Raw genomic sequence first — 27,560 nt, forward strand, 5'->3', positions numbered from 1 at the left:
TACAAAAAGAAGTGGCGGGCCGTAGTTTGCCGACCCCTGCAGTAATGCATTGTGCAGTCGAGTCTGCGTCTTGTTACTATATAATAATAATAATAATAATAATAATAATAATAATAATAATAATAATAATAATAATAATAACAACAACAACAACAACAGTGTATTTTACACGAAAAGTTTTTTTTTTCCTCCAAATTTAGGGTATTTTAATTGAAAATAGAGACTTTTGCGTAGCATTTAGATACTTTTAACATGACTGGGTTGGTGACATGTCATGGTAGCGCGCGAAAATGGAAGTTTCGGCTTCTTTTTATCCTCTCAGGTTTCGGCGCATGGAGCGTTCATAAATAAACAGTAGTAAAGTGAAGTGAAAATGGAAATGAAATTGAACAAAAAGCATGTAGAAGTGCAGTTTGTTGCAGATAAAGACGTAGTAAGAGAGATAGTTTCAATAAAGGATTTGAAGGCCAAGCGAAGAGGTATTATCGTGATTATAATTATAGTGTACCAATATTTTTTAATTCTTTTGAGGTTAAGTTGAAATTGCTCACAATGGAGTGTTGATCTATTGCTTATCCACTAAAGGTGATTCTTTACGATTGCGTTATTGGAAAGCGGATATCTATCCATACCGTTGCTTACGATCCATACCCACCTACCGACCAAGAAGCTTACCGGTATATGCAGTGCATATAAAAAATCTGAGCGAACCAACTCAACATGTCACTGATACTCGACCTTACGAAAACTAGCGTCATTTTCTATCTACCTACCAAACAGCATACGGGAAAATTTTAGAACACGGACTGCACCTACCAAATTATATCTTAAAATACTAAAATGAGTAGATTTGTCTGAGTTTGTCGAATGCGCATCATTATATTTACAAAAAGGCACTTTTCAGTGCCAATAATTTATTTTCTGTGCACAAGGTTGGAATTTTGAAGTAAGAGGGAAAGGGTGCAGTTCGTGTTCTGGAGTTTATCCATACCTAGAAGGTATGCGATTCCGTCTTCCACCGGCCACGACTTTCACAGCAACGTCCTACCATTATGTGAAATTAGCGCTGAATTTTTGTTTTGTTTAAGGTACAGACCAAGAAACAAAATTTGGGCCACCTGAATTTTCCAAGTTCCAGTTATAACATACTGTGCTTACGAGCATGCGCAATATGATATAACTGGAACCATGATCTAGGCTGGAACTTGGAAAATTCAGGTGGCCAAAATTTTGTTTCTGGCCATTTACAATTTTCAGAAATACCACAAGAAAAACATGTACTATGTTAAGGGTATTGGGTTTAAGAATACATAAATTTTGTTATTCATACGTACTTCACCTTTGTAGATCTACGAGATACATTCATTCTTTGTTGCTTTGAAATAAAAGCCTATATTAGATTTTGCGGTCCGCTGAGTAGCTCTGTGGTAGCGTGTCTGCCTCCAGACTAGCCGGCCTGGGTTCGATTCCCTGCGGGAATTCATGTAAAATTTCTACCTCGGGACTTGGAGAGATGGTGGTGTGCAACTTCTAATCACTAAATTGTGCACAAATATGCCTGGGTTAAATCCCAAATCTCTCTGCAGAGCATATGAAGAGAAAGCATATGTCACTGTTGATAGTGATTCGTCCGTAGAATGGAGACGTTAAGCCAAGGGTGCTATTCGAGGGTTTCTCTTTCTCCATCATCATCCTCACCCATTCCCTACATTATACTTACACGAAACACTTACATATACATTCACAATAGTACACGACATAATTCTTCACAGATACACATAATGCTTAACGTGGCCTGCTGAAGTGGTGTGCAACTTGAAAATAGGTCACAGTCCTGCCATCTATCCGCAATATGCGGAACCCGAATTACGCAAGTGAAGTGGGTAGACATTAGATACACACACATTAGATTTTGCTTTATAACTTATTTTGGTCTGTTTTTAATTAAGTGTATGCGTTTTATAATTTCTCATTGTTAATATTACCTATTTATTACAGGAAATGCTTTTCAAGGGAAAAAATCAAGAAAACGCAATGAGAGTGGTGATTCTGAGAAAGAAGATGATTCACTGTGTAAAGACCTCACGACAAATGAAAAGCCAACAGGTTAAGAAAATATTATATTTATTTTATAAAATCGCACATACTGCTTCCTCCTCCTTCCATTACCTAGTGTAGACAATATGTTGCTTCTAGAGTGGTTGTATAGCAGTGCCATTAAACTTTTTTTTTTTTTTTTTTGCTGATAGCAGGTACTTGATTTGCTTTGTTCACCTATATGAAAGCCAGTTATGTAGTAGACCAATTTACCGACAGCTGTTGCCCAGGGTGTGTCAATAGGAGGCTGGTCTACTTAACATCTGCAATGAAATGTGGTGATGGAAAACCCCTGATTTATCTAGACCACAGACTTGTACAACACAAATTATAAAAACCAGATCCATCTAGCCACTGTGGCGGCTATCCCGTTAAACTTTCAGCTGCAGATTCTGGTCATTTTGTTCTGGGCCATACTTGTTCTTCAAAGGTGCAGGGACTAAACATTTTGTTTAGTCAGCCTCAGAATGAGTTGAAACTTGAATAGGGGTAAATACCATTGTGGCACACGAAAAATGTCATGACATCACTACTAGCTATCACAGATCTCGGCCTGTCACTTAACTAACTTTTTATCAAACCTTGTGTGATTTTGTCACATACCTCAACATAATGCTTTTACATAGGCTATAAAATGGTGCTTACTCGTATTCAAGATTTGATATACAAGCAAGCAATAAAGGCCTGGCTAAGTATGTGCTTTCTTCATTTTCCATGTCAAGATCCTCTCGACGTAAATGCATGTTATGTAATTTTGAACTTGCTGAAAAGCCTAAAAAGTGGAATTATCAAATAGATTATGGCCCCAGTAAAAATTTGAACCATTAGTAAGTCACAAACTCCATTGCTGGAACCGCAACATTTATTGTATAGAATGCTTTGGGATGGGAATAATGGGAAATGGGAAGGATGATAAGACTGTCCTTTGTCTTGGAAAATCCTTTGAAAGGTAGAAGGTGTTGGTCTTGTCAGAAAAATGTCTGGTGACAATAAGAATATATTTGATGAGGCGATGAGGCATTGTATTTGATATGGATTGATATTTTATAAAATCTTGCTTTTTTTAATTTTTTTGCCTCACAGTACATTTCAGTTTATTAAAAATGTATCACAATTTAAAGATGTATTTACTAAAGGAGCTGGTAACTTAAATAACTCAATTTTCGTTAAGAAATGCATTGGAAAGAGCATGCAAGTTTGGAATGCGTCATTTCTTAAGTGTTTACGAATTTTACGACCTGACCAGTTGATAGCATCAATAGTTGTGATATTCAGTTTTGACAGAGCAGAAACTTTTTCGCTTACAAGGTCCCTAACATTGTGGAGATGGCAGTCATCAACACGAAGAAGGATATTACAGATATTTATATGTTGTATATAAGCTTCCCAAGATGCTTTCATTAACGAAAGACCACGATATTTTTTAGGGGAGTAGAGCATTCTGTCAGGGCAGTCATGAGGAAGACCAATAAGCTCTTTGCATGCTCCTCTGGTAACTTTATCTAAATCATTAAGAAATTTGATTTTGATTTGGTAGAGTGGAGCACACTGTAAGGGATAAGTAAGAGTGGGCCAGAGATATAACTTTTTGATCTTGGTTACAGTGGCAAGTCTATGTTTTTCTGATTTCTCCATGTGACTTCATGCTCTTTAGTACAGTCGGTTATGATTAGGGAATGGATTTCTAGGCGATAAAAAAAAAAGAGAGATTTTGGGCTTTATAATATCCAATTTAGGACTTTTAGGAGTTTATATAAAATTAACAATAATTTTAATTTTAGTAAATAGGCATGTTCAATTTTAGGTGGAATTTATCTACAAAGAAGTGATGCTAACAATGAATGCTACTGAACTGAAGACCCAAATTATATCAGTAGAAGATTATATCACATAACGGAGGTGCATTGACGCGAAAACTAATTTGTATGCTCTTGCCTAACTTGAACCTACCACCCTTTTTATGCTAGAATTTCCAAACGAACTTCGGTTCCAGGATTTTAGGTAAAATCTTCTTTCTTCCCCTTCTAAGACCAATATGGAATGCTCTACGGCCACAGTCCTGTGACAAGCGTATTAACAGGGTTGTAATGTATCTAGTATAATTTTCTTGTGTATTGACCTAGAAATCCTAATATTCTGTATAGCAAGTTGCAGTATCAAACTTGATTAACCTTATGTTTATTTTGTGATGTGCATATTAAAATTCTCTCACTCTGTTACAGAATTGTTTGAGGCAGGTGATGTACCAGGTCACCAGATGTTTGGATTTCATACTCCAAAGGGGAAGGGAGCACTTACTCCAAGAACACCACAATCCAAGAGAATACCTTATGGCAATTCTGGGACTCCACGTGCTATTAATAGCACACCAAAGACCTCCAAACATGTGGTTGAAACAGCAAAGACTCCTTACAGCCTGCGCAGAAGATTGAAAAACAGTAAGTTGTATTCACTGTAGTGTATAGTATAAGCTTTATATTTTTTAGTAGTTTCTCATTGAATGCGTGAAGTAGCTTGAGATGTCAGTTTGTATTTATGATTCTCCAGTATTTCATATGATAAATGATCCTCGGGAGGAAATTAAACGCAGAATAAATATGGGAAATGCCTGTTATTATTCGGTTGAGAAACTTTGTCATCTAGTCTGCTGTCGAAAAATCTGAAAGTTAGAATTTATAAAACAGTTATATTACCGGTTGTTCTGTATGGTTGTGAAACTTGGACTCTCACTTTGAGAGAGGATCAGAGATTAAGTGTGTTTGAGAATAAGGTTCTTAGGAAAATATTTGGAGCTGAGAGGGATGAAGTTACAGGAGAATGGAGAAAGTTACACAACACAGATCTGCACGCATTGTATTCTTCACCTGACATAATTAGGAACATTAAATTCAGACGTTTGAGATGGGCAGGTGATGTAGCATGTATGGGCGAATCCAGAAATGCATATAGAGTGTTAGTTGGGAGACCAGAGGGGAAAAGACCTTTGGCGAGGCCGAGACGTAGATGGAAGGATAATATTAAAATGGATTTGAGGGAGATGGGATATGATAGAGACTGGATTAATCTTGCTCAGGATAGGGACCGATGGTGGGCTTATGTGAGGGTGGCAATGAACCTCCGGGTTCTTTAAAAGCCATTTGTAAGTAAGTAAGTAATTCGAAACTGTATTGTAGTCCCTAATTTTCTATAGTCCACTTGCGTTTTTCACTAGAAGACAGTCATATTCATCAAATGAAAATCTCTCTTAAAATAGTCTGCTATTCTTGTAAAACGTCGTTAATATAGTAAATAAAATAGTAGGCACTAATATCCTACTTGTATAATTGCTTTGGATGCACTTTAGTATGAATCTCTTACTGAACTCCCAACCACGTGGTTGTGAGTCTCATCCAGCTTTCTGTTTGCCTAGCATGTCGAAATCGACTGTGTGAAGTGATGCATTAAAACATGTAGAACAACTAGTAGTTATAAAATTGTTGTGTTTTTTCAGACATTGCCCGTACTGCTCGCTATGATGCTGATGACAAGAGCGACTGGGACTTCTCAGCCAGTGAAAGTGATTACATACCTACTGATAGTGAAAGCTCAGAGCCCAGTGAAGAAGAGAGTGATGAAAATGAGCCACTCAGGGCCTCACAAACCAGAGAGGAATCAAAACTTCTGCCCAGAAGAGAGAGAAAGTTACAGGACATGGAATATGTAAGTTGTAAACAGTTGGTAGCTTTCTAAGTTTCTTTTTTCACGTGTATTTCTTCCTCGATTTCTTGTTTTTAAGCTATCCAGCTGTGTTGTTTAACTTTTTTACTTTCAAAAAAATTTTTTTCAGATTTGTAGATAATTCGTTAAGTATGTTGTTGTTGTTTTCTAATGCCAGGCGTTTGGCAATAAAGTCATTTGACCTCTTGCACTCCAATATTTTTCAAAGATATTATCATGGCCAGCCACAGAAGCACAGATTTTGAGGTGTCCTGAATCCATTTCTTGGTTCGAGTTGCACAATGGGCAGTTAGGGGACTGATATATTCCAATTCTATGCAGGTGTTTGGCCAAACAATCATGGCCTGTTGCCAATCTAAATGCAGCTACAGACAATGTTCATAGTAAATCGGGAATTAACTGTGGATTATGATGCACAGAGTTCCATTTTTTCCCTTGAGATTGTGTTATCAAATTTTGTTTGTTGAAGTCTAAGTATGTAGATTTAATAAAGCTTTTCACAGAGTAATATCTAGATTTAGTAACAGGTCTGTAAGTAGCAGTGCTGCCCTTCTTTGCTAGTGCATCTGCATTCTCGTTTCCCAGGATTCCACAATGGGATGGTATCCATTGGAATACAATTCTTTTATTGAGTGATATTAATTGAGAGAGCATTTTAGTTATTTCTGCTGTTTGAGATGAAGGTGTGTGTTTAGAGACTATTGATAGAATAGCTGCTTTGGAGTCTGACAATATAATTGCATTCTTAAATTATTGATGTGGCATAGAAGATTCCTGAGACTTTCACTTATTGCAATAATTTCTCCATCAAAACTTGTTGTTCCATATCCAAGAGATAGTCATATGCTTCTTGACAGAGAATAAGATAAAGTCGGTACCTTTTAAATAGCATATACTTTTCCATACCTTTCTCTTTACAACTTCAAATGTCTTCTATATTTATAATATAGTTTTGCCGAAATTATGATTTCAGTCCAAAGAAGTAATAAAAAACCGTGTAATATTTCTCTTGTGGTAATTCAAACCTGGCATGAATTGTGAATACTATATTTTATTTCCAGGTTCATTGTCATTTCGATTAATCCCTATCGAAATTTTATTTGTCTTTGTTATCGTATCTGTTCCAGTGATCATTCCATTGTTTACAATTTACATAATCGGTATTTTAAATTGTATGTATGTATGTATGTATGTATGTATGTATGTATGTATGTATGTATGTATGTATGTATGTATGTATGTATGTATGTATGTATGTATGTATGTATGTATGTACGTACGTACGTATGTATGTGTGTAATAATTATTATTCTTGTTGTTGTGGTTATTATTATTATTATTATTATTATTATTATTATATTACGTTATATTAATATTATACTATGTTCTTATAGAACATATTCATGAATATCCTTATAAAATCTTTGAAACGTGATATTTTCACAGCCATCCGATTTTTAACAGTTTTAACTTCTGTTTAATTTTGTATAAAAAAATACTTGTCATTATTACACTTACACAATAATCATACATATGTTTAATCAATAGTTATTTGTATAATATGATAAGTAAGACACTTTTCTTTACATAAGAGGGAAATCTATGGAAACAATAAAATATTTTAAAATAAATTTAATTAAACACAATAATGGAACATGGAACTCACAAAAATTGAAGAATGAAACTGACATGATGAATATATTGAAGGAAGGGTAGAAGGACTATGCCTTATGTCGGTGTAGATTTTGTTATTCTGACTGTGAAAAATTAGAGAAGGGAAAACAATTATGAATAAAAAAATACTCAAATCTAAATAGATCTTTTTTTTTTTTTAAAGTTCAAGGGGATTCAAACCTGGTAACCTCCTTCCACCCTCTTTGCGTACGCCCCTGAGTGGTACATAAGTCATCACTTGTGAGATTGGCTTTCTTGATGTTGAAAATATCAATATCTTATTGCCTCAGGAGTGTCGTGATTTCTGCCTTCTTGCTTTGGGATAGTGCTCCTGCATTTCACAGCAGTAGACAAAATTAGGAAAAAAACTAAATATCTTCAGTTTAAATTACAAAATAATAACAATAAGTAACATGAACAGATTAGATGAAGTTCAAATATCAAAGAAGATGCTTCTACCAGTATATCACTACAAATAAAATGGATGACATAACTTCAATTGAGAAAGCAGTTTTTCTAAGAGGATAGAAACAAACCACAATTGGCCCAATCCAAGAAGGAGAAGTAGAAAGAGAAGTATTGGTCATGTATCAATAAGACGAATCAACTATTTCATGTTATAAAAACTAAACTGAGAGGCAGACTGGCTAAACATTTCATTGATTAAAGTTCATGTTAATACTTTGTTTGTTAAAAACATAAAATTCTTAGTCACACGTTAAACAAAAAAAAAAGGTATATACCTCTTGAACTACTGGTGATCTTGGATTCTGTGATGTGCATTTGTCGATTGTAGGGGTGGGGGTATGTTGCTCTTATGGTGAGGGCTGGTTGTTTGTGTGTTATGACGTATCATGACGTCGAATAATGTGTGGGCATTGAACTGTAATTGTGTATTAAGTATATGTTGTGGGTATGTTATTGTATGTTTATATATTTCGTATTGCTCTAAGATGTTTAACTGTGAACTTTTTGGTGTGATGTGTAAAATTTCCATATCTGTTTCCATATTATTGTAGTCTTGATTATTGTTGATAATGTGGTCTGCATAATTTGATGTGATGTAGGGTTTGGTTATAGCTTTAATATGTTCATTATATCTTGTGTGAAAGGATCTTCCTGTCTGTCCTATGTAAAAATGTGAGCAACTATTGGATTTTAGTTTGTAAACTCCAGTTGAATTATATTTATTTGAATGTTTAATGTGATTATTTAGATATTTCTGTGTTGTGTTATTTGTTTTGTATGCTATCTTGTATTTTAGTTTGTTTGTCTAAACATTTGTTTATAAATGGCTGATAATTACAGCAGTGTTACGAAGCCACCAAACTTGAATTCTCTCACAATGAAAAATAAATAACTATCTCATTGTGCATGTTCTTAAGGGTCAGCAGGTTCTAATACAATCAGTGTTTAAAATGTGAATATATTATACGTTAGTTATAGTTCCGAGCTTTTGATACTACTTTGGTTCTCTATGTTTTGTGTCTAATGAAATTATAATAGAGATTTTAAAACTCACATTGCTTACCAATAGGTACTGAGGGCTGAAGAATTCTTCACGAACCAGAAGTCTGTGACTTCAGACCATACCTTAAGTAGACTTCAACAACCACGTCTAGCAGAGAAACAGCTGCGCAAGATTCTGGAAGACATGACCCTATCTCATCAAGAAGCTGTGTTCAACCTCTGTGCAGAGCATGTGCAGTTCTTTGACAAGTGGATGTTCCTTCTGGGGTGGGTAGTCAGCATTGGTGTTTGAGAGCCCTTCACTGCTTGTGTGCTTTATTTCCTATTTTTCTTACAAGATATTTAATTCTGATTCATCATCATCATTGGCATTACGGCCCTTGTAGTTTAGCCTTAAGGCCCATTCACAATGAAAATTAAACATAACCGTAACATAAACACAGAAGTTTGCACCCAGACTACCAAATGGGATTATTCACAATGATTCACATAAGCATTGACATAAACATTACCGTAAGACGTTAACATGAAAGTTTGCAAACTCCAAACTTTCATGCTTATGCTTACGTGATTTTATAAACAGAACACAATCGTGGAGCGCTGAAGTATACGACAGAATATGAGGAAATGGCGTCGTTGTTATGTTTCCATGGTTACCAAGTATGTTTGCTGTTATGTTTATGTTCCCATCATGAATGATAGTATGACTTCTTGATTTTACTGTAACGTTAAGTTAACGCTTATGTTATGTTTAATTTTCATTGTGAATGATCCTTAGCCTCCCTCAGAACATCCGACCAATCACTCCTGTCTAATGCTCGTGTTCTCCATCTTCTAATTCCAACTTTTGTTAGGTCAGCCTGAACGTCATCCAGCCATCTCAATTTAGGTCGTCTGACTTTCCTTCTTCCTACTGGCAATGCATCTAGTAGAGCTTTGGGTGTGCGATTGTTTTCTATCCTGGTTACGTGTCCCAGACACTCTAACCTTCTGAGTTTTATATCAACAACAATGTTAATACCTATATATAATTCATATAACTCAGCATTTGTTCTGATTCACCAAAACCCTTGCTCATAAGTAAGGAGCGGATTCCTATGTAATTAAATATTTTTCTTGCGTGTGATAAAACACAATTAACAAACGATGAAAGAGTAATGGAACGGAGAAAAATTCTCTCCGGCGCCGGGATTTGCACCCGGGTTTTCAGCTCTACGTGCTGATGCTTTATCCACTAAGCCACACCGGATACAACTCTGATGCCGGTTAGAATCGTCTCAGATTAAGCTCCAACTCTTGGGTTCCCTCTATAATGACGCAGAATATCTGCATGGAAATATCATTTGTACTTCGGTACATTAAAATAATATATACAATTAACAAAGTTAAAAATTCCGAATGTCAAGTTTCAGTTTAAAACTCGAATTTTATTTCACATAAAAACACATATTTTTCACAAAAAATGATGTAAATACATATTTTCATGAAATCTATTATAAACACATAAATCTTGGAGTTTTTTTCACTTAAATAATTTTTTTACAAGAACTTTTAAATATTTTAAAACTAAATCAATTATATCACTCAGAAATACGTTATCTTTTTAAGAATTTTTGGTCGCTTCGTGTTTCTATAGGCTGTGTGGTGTGTCTGTGATCCATTTTTGTAATAGTTCGCCTCAAGTTCTGAGAACTGCTAGGTAGCATATCAGTGTTATTATATGAGAATAAATTAACATGGACAAGAAGGAGAGATATTGCAACACATAATTAGGAATGTTTATTGTTGCTGAAGATGATTTCATTCCGCGCTTTGTTTGTGAAACACAACAGATAAGAGCACGGGTATAAACATTATTTAATTTAAACAAATCTCTCGCCTCTCGTTCATGCCTATGAAGTGAGGAAATACATCTTGTTGTGATTCCCTGTTATTGGAACATAAGCATAAGCTGTGTAGTGTAGATGTGGTGGCATCGCTATAGGAAGCTTTTCTCCGACATTGTCAGTCAGCAGCTAGAAACATTTTTTTACGATAAGACGTGTGCATATTAGCCTCTTAAGGTGCCTAAAATCAAATCAAGTTTAAGATCGCGTCTAAAGCAATATGTAGATGAATTTAAAAACAGTTTTACTACCGACGGAAAAGTGTTATTTTGCCAACCATGTGGTAAATCAGTGAGTGCAGATCAGGGCTCTCAGGTAACCCAACATTTGTCTGGAAACAAGCACATTGCTGCTGCTTCACGTGTGCATTCACGGCAAAACAGTGAATATAAAAAAATGTGTAAAGTTGCTAAAGTATTGGAGGGTGTGCCTGTAGGTGAAATTGACGGTGTAGGTGTTTGTGACATTCCTCTCTTTAAATATGCACATATGACGTCCTGTGATGTGGAAAGATCGTTTTCACAGTATAAGTCGTTGTTCAGAGATAATGGGCATGCATTTGTGATGGAGAATTTGGAAATGACCTTTGTTGTTCACTGCAATTCTCGGACAACTACTAGCAACTGATACTGAAGTGTGATTAGTGAGTACCTAGTAACATTTTTTTTTCAAGCTAAGTAAGGTATTTTTGTCATATTTAAAAAAATATATATTTTTTTTTAGTTTTAGCAAATATTTTCGTACTTTTTAGCACATAAAAAATAAATATATTTAAATTTTTTAGCACATAAAAATCTGCTCCCTACTCATAAATAGGCCCAAAGATTTTTTCGTAATACTTTTCTTTTCCAGGCATTTAAGTCAGTCCGGCTTGCTTCTTTGGGTTTCTCAGTGTTTAAATTTTTCCGGGATTGGGTTGTCAACCCAAAGCCCAACCCCCAACCTGGAGGACCAGAGAACCTTCTGTTAGGGTTACCATTCCTTAGCCAAAAAAATCCCGTTTGGGCGCCGGATATTCGCCTTGAGTCTTCCTAAAGAAGACCTGCTGGTTTTCACCTATTCAGCCTGAATTCTTCAGGACTACTATCAGCTGTTTCTTACCGGTTTCTCATGTATTGTTGTTAAACAAGCTGGGGCTATTTATCGACCAACCAGGTCTAGATCCGCCATGTTCAGTATAAGCAGGGCCACCTCTTGCAGGATGTGGTTCTTCACCATGCATGGACGGTCTTGGCTGTAGCATCCTCGGCAAAAGATCTTGCATGTGCCTCATCTTAGCCCTGGGTAGACGAGGACTAGTGCTGAGTTGACCCCATGCAAAGGTACTACCTCTGTCATCCCCTTGACCCCATTTAATTCTGATATTACTGAAAGTAAAGTAAGATTTTCATATATCAATGGCTAAGAAGTGATATCTTGTATTTGTAAATTTGCAGGTGAATAGAAAAACTGTTTTAAAAATTAATTATTCTCAAAATAGACACACTTTTTGTATAATTTGCTTCTGCTTTGCAAGATCTTCTACTCGAGACAAAATATTACTTAATTGTCAATTTTGTGAATACAATAATATTGTAGTTAATCTAAATAATAAGGTAGTTAAACTAAATGACCATTTTTGTGGATATATATATGTGTGTGTGTGTGTGTGTGCGTGTGCGTGAATAAAATAAACAAGAGGTTCGGGTTTCCTTACATCCACGCATGCATACTGTCCCTCTCTTCCTCCCCTCCATCTACCCTCCCTTTCCCCATTCCCCTACCTCTCCCTCTTTCCCCTCTCTCCCCTATAGCTTCCCCCCATTTCTCCCCATATTTCTTCCTCCCTCTCCCCTCCTACTCATCCTCCCCTTCCTCTCCCCTCTCCCTTCTGCTCTCTCTCGCTCTCCCTCTCATGATGTACATTTTAAGTGTTATATGTGTGTGGATGTTGCAGAGAGGGGTACAGTGTGGTGCTGTATGGGCTAGGATCAAAGCGCCATACATTGCAGCAGTTTCATGTCCAAAAACTACAAGACCAGCGGGTGCTGGAAGTGAATGGCTTCTTCCCCAGTCTTACCATCAAAGAGGTGCAGTGTTATTTGATTTTTTATTACGAAATATGCACGATAATTGCCAAACTAGCAAGGAGAGACGCAAGGCGGCCAGGAATTGCTATGGAATAGATCTGCGGTTCTCAACCTGCGTACTCTGAATCAAGGTTTGTTTTCAATTGATATTTTAGTTAAGCCTGACTTTATCATATTCTCTTATTTTTCGCATATTTTTGGAATAGTTTTTCTTCATTTCAGAGTCTTGAGATACAGTTTAATAGGAATGTGATTGCCTGAAGAAATTCTCTTGACTTGCATGCCTAGCCTATTTATATCTGACAGTTTTAGTTCTCTAAATTCTGTAAATTCCAGTCTTCATGGTCCAGCTTTAGCAGTGTTTAGCATTCAGGATATGATTAAAGCAACAATAAGGAAATTAAACTTATGGTCTCTCCAAGTTGAAAATCGAGAATTTGATTCATTTCCCACTTTCAGTTTTTAGGAATAAATGAGCCGTTGAGAGCAGAAGTGGTGTAAGTCAAAAATAGGTAATGAGGGTTAAAGTAAACATTCTGTAAAATATAGTTCAAAATAGCAATTAATATTCATTTTATTTAAACTATTAGTAGTCAGTGGATGGCAAGAAGGACATATTAATTGCTACTTTGCGCTGTATTTTACAGAATTTTTACTTTAAACCTCATTAACCAATCCTGACTTACACCACTTCTGCTCTCAACAGCTCAAATAATGATGATCTGTCGTCCGATATTGTTGGAAATAAAGAACAAAATTTTGCTTCATTGACGTTAAAATCAGTATATTACTGGTTCTATATGGTTGTGAAACTTGGACTCTCACTTCGAGAGAGGAACAGAGGTTAAGGGTGTTTGAGAATAAGATGCTTAGGAAAATATTTGGGGCTAAGAGAGATGAAGTTACAGGAGAATGGAGAAAGTTACACAACACAGAACTGCATGAATTGTATTCTTCACCTAACATAATTAGGAACATTAAATCCAGATGTTTGAGATGGGCAAGTGATGTAGCATGTATGGGCGAATCCAGAAATGCATATAGAGTGTTAGTTGGGAGACCAGAGAGGAAACGACCTTTGGGGAGGCCGAGACGTAGATGGAAGGATAATATTAAAATGGATTTGAGGGAGTGGAATATGATGATAGAGACTGGATTAATCTTGCACAGGATAGGGACCGATGGCAGGCTTATGTGAGGGTGGCAATGAACCTCTGGGTTCTCTAAAAGCCATTTGTAAGTAAGTAATTCGAAACTCTATTGTAGTCCCTAATTTTCTATAGTCCAGTTGCGTTTTTCACTAGAATACAGTCATATTCATCAAATGAAAATCTTTCTTAAAATAGTCTGCTATTCTTGTAAAACATCATTTATGTAGTAAATAAAATAGTAAGGTCTAATATCCTGCTTGTATAATTGCTTTTTTTTTTTTTAGAATTACCGGTACGTTATAATTAAATGTAGGTACATGATATAGTTGTTCTTTGAAACTTTTCGAGTGTCATGGAACCCTAGAAGCTCATACTTCATTTTGGTGGACCGCTGAATGTTTTGTATAATTTAGGCTGGTTATCATATTATATTCATTTAACATTTGCATTATGCAGTGGATTGAAGGTCCTTAATAAATTGACAGCTATATTAAATTTCAGTTTAGCTTTTGAGTATAATCTGAAAATAGGTAAATACAAAGTTATTTTACGTTGTATCATGTCTTTGCTGTGAAGAATGAAGCTAGTTGTTTAGACTTACCATAACGTTATCAGTTGCTTTGCGAAGTCTGGCTCAGTTGTAGATGCTCTAAATCGCAAATCTACCTCAACATTAAGTTCACTTCTACATTTGTTCTTCAAGAAGACCAAAACAGAAAATGTACTCTCGCACAAACATGCTGATGCAAATTGCATTAAGTGTTGTGGTGCAGTTCGGGAAACATTGGGATATATGTGTGGTGCATGCAACAAGATTGCAGCAAGGACATTGTAGGAAACTCGATTTTTAAGCTCGAATCATAAGATATTTCTAATAATTCTAATAGCTTCTCTTCTTTTTCGACGAACAAACTTATTTCTTGCAAATAAGAGATTTTTGATACAATATTGCTTTGCTGAAAGGATATATTTCTACATCTTGATTATACAACTTTTAACACTGTATCACTTCGGAATATGTATGATAAGAACTTTCTTGTGTTCACTATTATTAACATATAGACACACGAAAACACACCCGAACGATATTCTCAACACACAACTCAATTTCAAAATACATACACTCTTTGACTCTACACTTCGAACAGACCCACACAGGAAACAAGAGGCACCAAGACCAACAACGACCAAAAATAGGTCGAAACATGTTAACAAGGTACGTTAATAATATTTAACACAAGAAAGTTCTTATCATACATATTCCGAAGGGATATATTTCCTTTAATTTTAATATCAATTAGTGAAGATAATGAAACTACTTCCAAAGATATTGGATGAGAGTTCGTGTTGTTAGAAAGTCAATGAGAATGGAAAATGAATCAAATTCTCTATTCAGTGAGATCTCAAGTTTAGTTTGCTTCACCCTTGTCGTCAAGTCAATAGAAGTTCCTCAGGTGAACTCATTCCTGTTACACTCTCTTTCTAAAAAGTCTGAGATAAATACAAAATATTGCAACAAGCTGATAAACATCAGAGAGCTTGGTGAAGGTAAGCTTAGTTAAAATACCATTCAAAAAACACCTTGGTTCCACAGGCCTCTTTCAAATCAGAGGTTGGGAACTGCTGATCTAGTGTAAATTGTTCCTTACTGCTATAGTATATAATAAGAACGTAAAATGAGGATATATGAACTGAAAAGATATCACACCAAATACTTTGGCAGGATGTTAGAGGCCACTGATTTAGCTCAAAGATAAAGAAGCTGGTTTCCTGATTCAAGCCTGTGCTCAGGTGTGGGTTTGAATCCTGCTATCTGTTGCCAGATTGGGAGAAATTATCTTTTACCAACTTCACGACTACATAGCTACTACATTTATAACATTTCATAACAAAATGTGGATTATCAAGTTTTAACCTACATTTCTCATTTATATGCATCAGTTATTGTAATCAATATTGTTGAATATACAAAAATTTTTTTTGTTTCATTAGCTTTCATTTTTTTCTCATTCTGAAAACATACTATTGTTTCTGTACATTCTTACTTTACATTAACAGTGTGACTGATCTTACTGTATGTCGAGTACCATAAAATGGGGTAACTTTGCACCATTTTCTAGTTATAAATTTGTTTTCAGTCTGTATGTAGTCTTTAAATGTCTAATTTTGAGGTGGGCATTTATTTTATACGTTCTAGGGGCATGCGGGAATGTATTTAGCCAGTCATATCTTCGAAAATAAATGTCTTTTGAAATTTATAATCTGCCAAAAATTGGTGCAAAGTTACCCATAGTTGGGGGTTACTTTGCACCACCAGAGTTTTAAGAGGGGTGGTGCAAAGTTTCCCACTACTGGTGTTACATTGCACCATACACGTGTTAAACAATGAAATATACTGAACAGAAAAAAATGGAAACATAGATTCAAAAACTGCTATAAATAGTAACATGGAAAAAAAAAAAAAAAAAAAAAAAAACACACAAAATTCCAATACAAAGTGGTCACATTCTTCTAAAATGTTGTTTCAAAAATATTTTCAGTTCTTTCGAATGACAAGTCAGGCAACAGCACTGAATAACTGTAAAAAATTATACGTATTATTTTGTGTCAAGTTCTGGAATGGAATATAAGCAAGCCCTTTCTTGATACTTTCTTGGGTGGATTTAGTCTCCCAATTACATCCTCCCATTCATATTCCATAATATCCTCCCTTTCAGGTCATTTGCATTTGTATCCGTCTCAGCGTTTTCCTTTGGCATATTTGGAGATTGTTACAAAGTTTGGCAGTGAGAGACCATGTATGACTTTAATATGTAATCAAAAGAAAAACAAATTCAAGTAATTTAGCTGTAATACAAAGTGTGGATTATAGTAAACGTTTTTAAACTTCATGGAAGGTCCTCAAATTAAAATAATGCAATTAAATTTTTTTTTAAATCTGTGTTTGTGTTATTGTGCAAAGTAACCCTAATTTAGCCTCAAATTCACCTTGATCAGAAAATTATTCTGTAACACCATTTGCCGACAAAACAGCTGCACAAACGAAACTAGAAAGTCTAAGTGGATGAATAAGGAACAGATACACGTATAACTTATCTTGAGATTGTGCACACCATCTGTGATGAAAGATAATTAATTTGATCTATATTTCAATCAAATTATGCACATGTTCTGTTGTTAAGGTATAGAAATACCATAAACAAATTCTGTGACCACGAACAGTGGACAAATACTGTACACATATACCATCTATTGGTGGAAGTGATGAACAGATAAATTTGGTTCACGTAAACACACCTAGACCTATATAAAAAGTTTTTCATAGATGATGCAAAGTTACAGTACTTATTATAAACAAGTATATTTTACTTATTTCTTTGTACTGCAGATTGTGGACTCGATAGTAGATGAATTGCTGGAGCTGTCTGACTGCCCCGTGGGCATGCTGGAGTGCCTGGAAGCTATTGAGTCCGAACTGTGCAGCGAGCTGTTTCTCATTGTGCACAACTTGGATGGCCCCATGCTGCAGTCTGAAAAGAGTCAGGATGTGTTGTCACGGCTTGCCAGGATGCAGTATGTGCACCTGCTTGCCTCCATCGACCACATCAATGCTCCTCTCAGTGAGTGTCCCTTCTCAGAATATCTAAGCACATTGTGTATCGTCATTTACTTTATTGTTCACTGGTTAGGGGCTTATTCCACAAAATATGCACTGGTACTTTACAATTAAATTTGCTTGTAAGTACATTAGAATCCCTCTTAACCAGCATCAAAGAGACCAGGCTAGTTCCAGATATGAGATTTTGCCAGTTAATACATCACATATTCATTATATATGAGGTCTCGCCTACCTCATTGAATATTACACGACTACTATGAAGTAGCCAATGTGTATTATCACCATTTAATTCGAGAAAAATTCGTTCCAGCACCGGGAATCGAACCCAGGACTTCTCAGCTCTACGCGCTGAGTGCTCTTTCCAACTGAGCTATGCCGGGACACGATCCACGGTGCCGGCCGAACTCCTCTCGTTGTAATGTTTTACGGCCTTACTACCTGCACTTTAGACAATGTAAGTCATACATGCAGGAGCGCATATTTAAATGACTTTATGGCCATATTCAACATCAGTTTGTGAAAACTGCTAACAGTTAATACATCACATATTCATTATATATGAGGTCTCGCCTACCTCATTGATTATTACACGACTACCAGTGGCGGCTGATTGACTGAGGCAAGTGAGGCCGGGCCTCAGTCACTTGGCTTAACTGAAATCAAATTTTGTTTTTATGTAATGTATTAGTTATTTGAATGAAGCATATATCGCTGTAGAAGCATTTGAAAACTTTGTGATGTAGATAGATCTGTTTTGCAGTAAAATTTGTTCCTGAGGCCAGGATTGTTGGTGACGGGTCTGGCTTGTGATGTATATAGACCTGTTTTGCAGTAAAATTTGTTCATGAGGCCAGGATCGTTCGTACCGGGTCTGCTTCTGGATTTTCGTTTGTCTTCACGGGCTTTTGACGTTGCGCTTTAAACGTTGTAACTGAGGCACAATTCGTCTGGCCTGGTCAGGTTTCAATCCTCTCAACCATGGGCCGGCTTCAAGGGTAGAGTGGGGTGGGAATAGGGTGACTTGTCTTCCTAAATAGGCCATAAATAACAAACATTCCAGCTCTTTGGCAGGCAGAGACCCACACTATTCTCTCCTCTTATGTCTTAGTTTATGTCTTAAGCGAGGGTGTTGTTCTATTGTACTTCGTGTAGTGAATCTGGGCCAATGTTGTTAAGTATTTCGGGAAAATTTAAACAGAAACAAATGCGAGAAATAATGCTGGTGTAGTTAATTCATTGTTAGAGTGTCCTTTTCGAGAAGAAATAATATTGAAAGAAAGGAAGTTTTAAATAAAAAGAGAGCCGACCGAGATACCTACGACATTGCTGACAATTTTTCTGACAGATAATCTTAAAACGCGAGTTTCTATTGCATCCTGATATGGGCAACATAAATGGTTAAGTGGTATTGTGGTGCAAAATAAACTTCTCTGTTGGCCTTGTTTGTTGCTGTCAAAGGAAAAAAATAAAAAGAAAAGAAAGAAAGGGAAATTTCAACACATAATATGGGATGCTTCATCACAGTGAAACAATCACTGAAACTCGCAGAATAACAGCTTATTTGGTGAGTGAAATTATTATTTTTTATTACTAGTAGTAATAATAATAATAATAATAATAATAATAATAATAATAATACAGTAATAATGATATTAATAGTATAACAACAATAATAATTAATATCATAAATAAACATTTTCTATTGGAGGCACTTAAACTACTGTAGTTGCATCTGGCCTCACTGAGGATTTGGATCACCGGCCGCTACTGACGACTACTATGAAGTAGCCAAAGTGTATTATCATCATTTAATTCGAGAAAAATTCGTTCCGGCACCGGGAATCGAACTCGGGACCTCTCAGCTCTACGCGCTGAGTGCTCTTTCCAACTGAGCTATGCAGTTGTCACAAACTGTTGTTGAATATGGCCATAAAGTCATTTAAATATGCGCTCCTGCATGTATGACTTACATTGTCTAAAGTGCAGGTAGTAAGGCCGTAAAACATTACAACGAGAGGAGTTCGGCCGGCACCGTGGATCGTGTCCCAGCATAGCTCAGTTGGAAAGAGCACTCAGCGCGTAGAGCTGAGAGGTCCTGGGTTCGATTCCCGGTGCCGGAACGAATTTTTCTCGAATTAAATGGTGATTTTGCCAGTTAGTTTAATAGATATTAAAAAAAAATTCCCTGTTCATATTTTATGTTGAAATTGCAGCGATGTGAAGCTAATTTCTCAATCACTTGATCATAACTAAATAAATATAAAAACTGTCTGGATGTTCATTATTAAAACCTATCACACAACACAAATAACACTAATGTTAAATTCAAATATTCACTGAACATAAAAGTTCGTGCAAACTTCGTAACACTGACGGTCCAGGCTGTGGCAGATTTAAACATTCTTCCAAATTGCCCTGCCAAAAGTGTCGTTGTTTTGGTATTTCCACTTAATTGGGTACCAGTTGCGAGGGATTTCATTGTACTGTAATTAAAAGTCAGAAAAAATTGTGTTTCACAGATATTTCTTACACACTTAAATTTAACCCGCAATTAATCGCACTTTGTTGTGTAACACGATCACTTGCCTCACGTTGTTAGGTGGTACCTAACATCTTATAATTTTTTATACATCATAAAATTAATAATGTATCACTTTTTATTGTTTTAATTGTGTGATATTAATAATATTCTTTATTTTATTGAATATACAAGTATCATAATTATGCACTCAGAATTGGTTTTTATAAAACATCATTATCATCTAATAAACATAACATAGGCTTAATATAACTAGTGCCACTATAAATAGCATTTACTCTTCTTGGCCTTCGAGCTCCAACATTCTCATTAGACATTCCAGTATCACTTTCATCTGACTGTATTATGTTCGCTATATTCAATATCTCCATCTGAGCTGATATAGAGTGCTGATCATCATTCGATTTCTCTTCTAACCAACTAATTATTTTCGTTTGACTCATGATGTGGACTTACATTATTTATTGTTGAGAGCAGCACATTACTCTGCTGTGAGATTCGCTAGGTGTGCTGCAAAACTTTGAATACTTTTCTGATAAAAATAATTATAATAATTTCATTCAATACCAGTTTTCAAAAACAGAATATGATGCTTTTATTTAAAATATCAGAACTATACATTTTTATGCAACATAAAATCAGCTTTAATGAGCTTAAACGAAATACGCCGCAGTAATATAAATATCATGAAATATTATGCATTTATAAAAAAAAAACCAAATATGCAACATAAAATTTGGTTTGATAAGCTTACATTTTGATGATTCGTGAAGATAATTAATCACCAATTAATTACAGACAATGGAAAAATTTATGAAAATGCATGAACTTCCTGACCCTACTCATAAGGGTGGCATACTGCAATAAAACAAATATTGAAATGAATGTTATCTAAATTATCAAAATAAAAAAAAAACGTTATAAATGATATGGCATTCACTTCTAAAATCTGACGAAGGAATAAATACTTATATTCTGTTTTATATTAAGAGTTCCATCAATTATACATGATTCACATACACCCTTTCGTCATCATTTCAGTCGCGCACAATGCACAAACTGTGTACTTCTATATTATCTACTAATCTTCATGTTCAGTCAACGGCATCAGTCTCCTCTACCAACGTCACAATAAATAATCAATCCCACTCTCACTTCTCCGATCTTCACTTGTCATCGTACGTTTCCAAGATGTCAGCCAAGTGCTTGTTGTCTCACGGCTTTTTGAGCTGCTTCTTGCGCTGGTTCGGTTTATTACACTTATGGGGTATCGGCTTCTTGGGTCCATGATCTTGCATGAAGCGGATTCCCTTTTTCTCCAGATATTCCTCTATCTCCAGGTTATCCATGCTCTCAACTGCCACAGAATGCCAGAGTTTCTGGAATTCATCGTACACAGGCAGAGCTGCTGTCTTGTTTTTGTAGAACACAATCTTCTTCTTGTAAATCGGTCCCGAGGTGTATATGATCTCATTCTGCAAAGCCTTGAGGGTAAATTAAATTCACATTTCAAAGTTGTTACTGAAGTACAAGAAACATAAGAAGTAAAATAATATATCAATTGTTAAGTAAATGCAATTTATTTTTTAATTTTGAAATCATTTTTCGAGAGTCAAATATCGTTACATTGGCAAAGTTGAGACCCAAGTACTTGATACACTCTTGTTCTGAAATGCATTTAATTTGGAGGTTTTTATCACACCAAATACTTTGGCAGGATGTTACAAGGCACTGATTTAGCTCAAAGATAAAGAAGCTGGTTTCTTGATTCAAGCCAGAGCTCAGGTGTGGGTTTGAGTCATGCTATCTGTTACCAGATTGGGAAAAATTATCTTTTACCAACTTCACGACTACATAGGTAGTACATTTATAACATTTCATAACAAAATGTGGATTATCAAGTTTTAACCTACATCTCTCATATGCATCAGTTATTGTACTCAATATTGTTGAATATACAATTTTTTTTGTTTCATTAGCTTTCATTCTTTTCTCATTCTGAAAACAAACTTTTGTTTCTGTACATTCTACTTACATTAAAAGTGTTACTGATCTTACTGTATGTCGAGTACTTATTATTATTTCTTTAGAATTTAACAAATATGTTGCTGTTGCACTGTGGCCTGCTCCAAATTTTCATATAAACGAGTTATATGTGAAAACGACGTTTTTCTTTGTACTGCAGATTGTGGACTCAATAGTAGATGAATTGCTGGAGCTTGTCCGTCTCGTCTGCATGACTGGATTCCGTCCAGAATTCTGGCCAGAGAATTTAAATGGATTTTCGTATGGTCCAAGATCAAAATAGAGAATGTCATGGCAAATATATCGATTGCAAGACCTTCAATCATGATAATATCGAAAGTATAATGAAATCGATGACATGAAGCTTATTTTACTAAGTACAGCAGTATGAAGGTCTTTATAATTTATGAAATTATAATTACAGCAATATAATATGTAATGGTTTGGCACTCGTAGATTGATCTGTTGTTGCTTGTTGCAGTCTGGGATGAGGCAAAGCTGAGTCGCTACAATTTTGTTTGGTGGGACGTGACTTCCATGCAGCCCTACGCTGGAGAGACGCAGTTTGAGAACTCTTTACTGGTACAACAATCAGGTGGACTTGCGTTGTCATCTCTATCCAATGTGTTCCATTCTTTGACATCAAATGCTCGCAGCATTTTCATCATTATGGTTCGTCACCAGCTCAACCATCACAAAGACCCAACATATTTGGGTAAGTACACAGAGGCTACATTGGTTTCAATTAATATTAGAGGAGAAAAATTCACTCCGGCACCGGGGATCGAATCCGGGTCCTTGGTTCTACATACCAAGCGCTCTCACCATTGAGCTATGCCGAAGTCCAATCCACAGCACCGGATCGAACTCCCCTCCTCCAGTGTTTTTCCCTTTGTGGCCTGACTCCAAGTTGGGCATGTATGTTGACATTTTATTAAGTCAACTGCCATTATACAAGGAGCACACTCAGTTGAGTAACTTGGTGGCCGGGATTCCACAGTATTCTGTAGGACCAAAAAAATAATAATCTTTATGTAGATACTTCTAGCAACAATGCATATTTCTGTACAGAATACTGTTCATATTACTGAATTCTACAGGAAAACTTAAAATTCTAGTGACAAACTGAAAAAGTATAGATTGATTCAGGTGTCTGTTACATTCAGACTACCTTAGTTCAGTTAAATTCTAGTCTAGAGGAAAGCACTCTCGTGAAAAGTAATAGGCTCATTCATGGTCACGTGACCTCAACCTAAAAATGTTCAGTTCAGGTTTAAGTTCTACATTCAGATTGGAGGAAAGCGGGGCTTAATTGTGAAGGAGATATCAAAATTACAAAATTAATTTAGTACGGTGTTATTTCTGTTAAGGCTATGGATCAGTTAAAATAACAAAAAATGCCATTAAAAAATGGACATTTTGTTTTTAACTCTAAAAAAAATAATAAAAAACAATAAATAATTGATTAAATGGCGATCTTACTCGTGTTAATTATGTAAGCATGTGCGGCTTACAGCTGTTTCGGTGCTACTTCACACCATCCTCAGAGCCTTCTGTGTCTCGGCGTCATCTCAACTTCGCTGCTGTTGTGTGGGTGCGTTCATGTGATGAAGAGTTGTGTCAAATAGTGTGTGTGTTCTGCACATGATTACATAATTAACACGAGTAAGATCGCCATTTAATCAATTATTTATATTCAAGTGTTAAAAGTAGTGTACGAAAGATTCAACATGGATAAAAAATAATGTTTCAGTTTTATAAATCAGTGCTTATTTTGGCCCTTCAACAATTTAAAGCACCTCTGGACGAATTTAAAGGGACCAGCATGTGCTTGTTGCTGCAGGCCTTTAAACTGACACTCAGATGTTGTTCTGACAAACTTTGTTGTTCATTCTAACTAATTTTAATTTTCATTTATTTCATATTTCGCGCTGTTATGTAGGAGAAAAATTTGTGTGGTACACCTGAATAGGAAGGATATCGATAATATAATGCATGTTGTACTTTGATATTTGTTTTCTCCATTTTCAAATTTTTAGCATTTTAGAACACTGAAAATGCTCTAATGAATGCAGTTTTTCTTCAATCCCAGTGAAATTTCGTGACAAGTTTTAAAAAATTGAAAAATTGACAACTAAAAGGGTAAATTTTTTTTCTCAAAAAGTAATTTGAAAAATATGAAAAGCATGTGTTATATTTTACATACATCAGGAATAAATTAAATATATAAATTTAAAGAAAAATTATATAAACCTTGAAAATTGGGGCATTTATAATTGAGTATTAAAAAAACAACAAACATTAATTGAATTGCACTTTTTAGAAAGGAACTAAGTCAAATTTCGTCAATTTTTATTTTTACTGATGAAATGATTAATACTTTGAAGACTCATTGATTGGCAAAGAAAGGGACTTAGTCAAACTTTTTCCTGTATTTCTAACATCAAGTTTATGTTTATAGCACGGCACTGGTATAATAATAATAATAATAATAATAATAATGATTTATTTTAGCTGGCAGAGTTAAGGCCGTAAGGCCTTCTCTTCCACTCAACCAGCAAAAAGTATACATAGATACGTATCAACTTACAAAGAATTCAACAATTTGATTTAGATAAGAGCTACATGTATACAAGAGTTATTACGAATTAAACAACAAAATACTATGAACTATTAATTAAACACTGAAATACAAACTATGTAGCAGAATTAAGCTAAAATACATATACTGGAATTTATTCATGAAAATAAGTTTTTTTTTTTTTTTTTGCTCTCCTGAGACGTAGCAAATTTTCACTTAGTTCCTTTTTAAAAAGTACAATTCAATTATAACTAAACTAATTGGAATATCAGACTGAAAATTTGTGTATAGCATTTCCACACTAAGAAATATGTGGTAAAAGTTTAAGATTAATTAATTTCACAGTTTCATAGCCTTAAAAGTATAGTAATAGTAGTAGTAGTATATCCTTTCACTCCTTATGTGGAGTATAGGGCCTCAGTGAGAACCTTCCAACGGACACGATTTGCTGCTTTAGCCTTCACTTCTCTCCAGACTTTCCCACACTTTCCCACCTTTTCATTAACCGTTCTTCTCCATGTCCCTCTTTGTCGCCCCACTTTCCTAGCTCCTTGGGGATTCCATTCCAATGCTTGTCTTTCTATAGCCTCATCTTAAAAGTATATCAGAGACATATTAATTGCAGGAATGCCTTTCAAAGACCTGTACTGGTCAGCAAGAGAAGCGCTGCTGGTGAGTTCAGACCTCGCACTTCGAGCACAGCTGACTGAATTCCTGGATCATCGACTGGTACGCCAGCGCCGCAGCCATGATGGCTTAGAGTTGCTGCAAATTCCAGTTGACAGAACTGTGCTACAGCGCTTTCTAGAGCAGGTTGAGGAAGAAACGTAGTGCATGGCCTGGTTAATTAGATGTTCTGAAAGATATGTGGACTGGAACAAGTGATACTACTCAGTGGATTTGTTATGTATTTTATTGTACAGTGTAAATATATAACCGTAGGATATCAAATACAAGTTGTTCAGAAATAAATGCTCATTATATTATCATTTATGTAATCCTGTCATGACTTGTTAAATCAGTAATGTGAGTTATTTAAGAATTTTGCTTTGCTTATGAATCTCTTAATTGGTGTAAGGATTTTGTTACACAATAAATTTTGAAATTCAGGAAATTGGGTGACTTGATTACCAGCAAACATTTTCTTTCTATGCTGGCAGAAGGAAGCATAGACCTCATAATAGTATTCTGTTAAGACTGACAAATAAGCTCCTACTGAAATTATCTTTCACTCACAAAACAACAGTGGATTCAGGTTGATTTCCTTGATTGAAGAATTCTCTGTATTGAAATGTAGATTCTTAAAAGGCCGTGGGTAAAGGGGGTTAGAGTTGTAATAATATATATTACATATTTCTAAGCTATAATATATATACACGTCATATCTCCGCTTTCAATGACGACCGTGAAGTTTTCAGTATCTTCCTGTTACTGGTTAGCCCTGATGTCTGGAGGATTTGGATGTAATTGTGACTTTCTTCTGTGTAGCCACATATATGTTTTTATCACTATTGTTTATTACATCATCACATCTCCGCTTTCAATGATGATAGCTTGAAATTTTCAGTATCCTTCTCCTACAGGTCAGCCCTGATGTCTGGAGTGTTGGGAAGTATAATCCCATCACTCTAATTTCTGGCAGCCAATCACGTTACAGGTCGGCTACATTTAAACGTGTGCATTTTGTGATTCGCTGATGAAGACGTCATGCATTTCCTAAGACTCGATAAATACTTAAAATAATCGCCCGCCATTTTGGCTCTTTCATTGGCGTTCACAGAAAGCACACGAGGACGTTATTTGCCACTCAGTTATTTGCTGAATTACAGTGCGTTTGATTTATTATCATAGGAGCTACGACATGATGTTTAACAGTGTGGCAAATAGATTCCTCGTCTGGTAGCTCGGCAACAAAAGAACAAAAATGGCGAACGATACTATCTACCTAGACTTTATAGAGCCTTCACTTCCTAAGACGTCACGCTGGGAATAACAGCGTCGCAACTATAATTGTGACTTTTTTCAGTGTAGCAATCAATATATATGTTTTAGAGTGGAATAGAAATGTAGTCCACTGCTGCTTATTACATCATCACATCTCCGCTTTCAATGATGATAGCTTGAAATTTTCAGTATCATCCTCCTACAGGTTAGCCCTAATATCTGGAGTGTTAGGAAGTAATTGTGACTTTTTTCAGTGTAGCAATCAATATATGAGGTGTTCAGAAGTCAACATGATTAACTCCTTTTCCAAAGATTTTGAGATATTCAAGGTTAAAGTTAAACACACACTATTAATTCTGTGATGTAGTCGAGAAGAATACTGCAGTCTGTGGACTTTTTACTGAACTATGGAGCAAATCACATTGACCACTGAAAATATGGTCAATTTAATACATTGCCAACTTATAAACTCTGAAATAACCAAAAGAGGAGTTAATCATGTTGACTTCTGAACTCCTCATATGTGTTATAGAGTGGATTACAAATGTTGTCCACTGCTGCTTATTACATTATCACATTTCCCCTTCAGTGATGATAGCATGATATTTTCAGTTTATTCATCTTACAGTTCAGCCCTGATATCTGGAGTGTTTGGATATAATTGTGACATTTTTCTGTATATACACAGTAGGCCAAGAAAAACAGCACAGAATTTATATGGTTATATTCCAGTAGCTTTGTGTGTGTGTGTGTGTGTATATATATATATATTTATATTGTGACAGCTG

The 27,560-nt window shown here is 35.5% G+C and overlaps 1 protein-coding gene across 1 annotated transcript; it reads left to right on the forward strand.

The window, feature by feature from the left end:
• The first annotated feature begins 280 nt into the window (after positions 1-280).
• Positions 281-25,800, forward strand: Orc2 (origin recognition complex subunit 2). The gene is made up of 9 exons (XM_069820398.1): positions 281-479; positions 1,999-2,106; positions 4,320-4,535; positions 5,588-5,796; positions 9,026-9,225; positions 12,781-12,913; positions 17,453-17,684; positions 22,729-22,962; positions 25,454-25,800. Exons 1-9 carry the CDS (start codon positions 374-376, stop codon positions 25,657-25,659), a joined length of 1,644 nt encoding a protein of 547 aa, XP_069676499.1. The 5' UTR covers positions 281-373; the 3' UTR covers positions 25,660-25,800.
• Positions 25,801-27,560: the final 1,760 nt, after the last annotated feature.

The sequence above is a fragment of the Periplaneta americana genome, chromosome 3 (genome assembly GCF_040183065.1).
Source record: "Periplaneta americana isolate PAMFEO1 chromosome 3, P.americana_PAMFEO1_priV1, whole genome shotgun sequence".
Lineage (NCBI taxonomy): Eukaryota > Metazoa > Arthropoda > Insecta > Blattodea > Blattidae > Periplaneta > Periplaneta americana.

What these genes read in the sequence shown, in the direction of transcription:
- Orc2 (XM_069820398.1), top strand. Translation starts at nt 374, where the DNA reads ATGGAAATGAAATTGAACAAAAAGCATGTAGAAGTGCAGTTTGTTGCA. An exon ending in GACAAATGAAAAGCCAACAG is followed by an intron (nt 2,107 to 4,319) that starts GTTAAGAAAATA and finishes ACTCTGTTACAG; the next exon opens with AATTGTTTGAGGCAGGTGAT. An exon ending in AAGTGGATGTTCCTTCTGGG is followed by an intron (nt 9,226 to 12,780) that starts GTGGGTAGTCAG and finishes TGGATGTTGCAG; the next exon opens with AGAGGGGTACAGTGTGGTGC.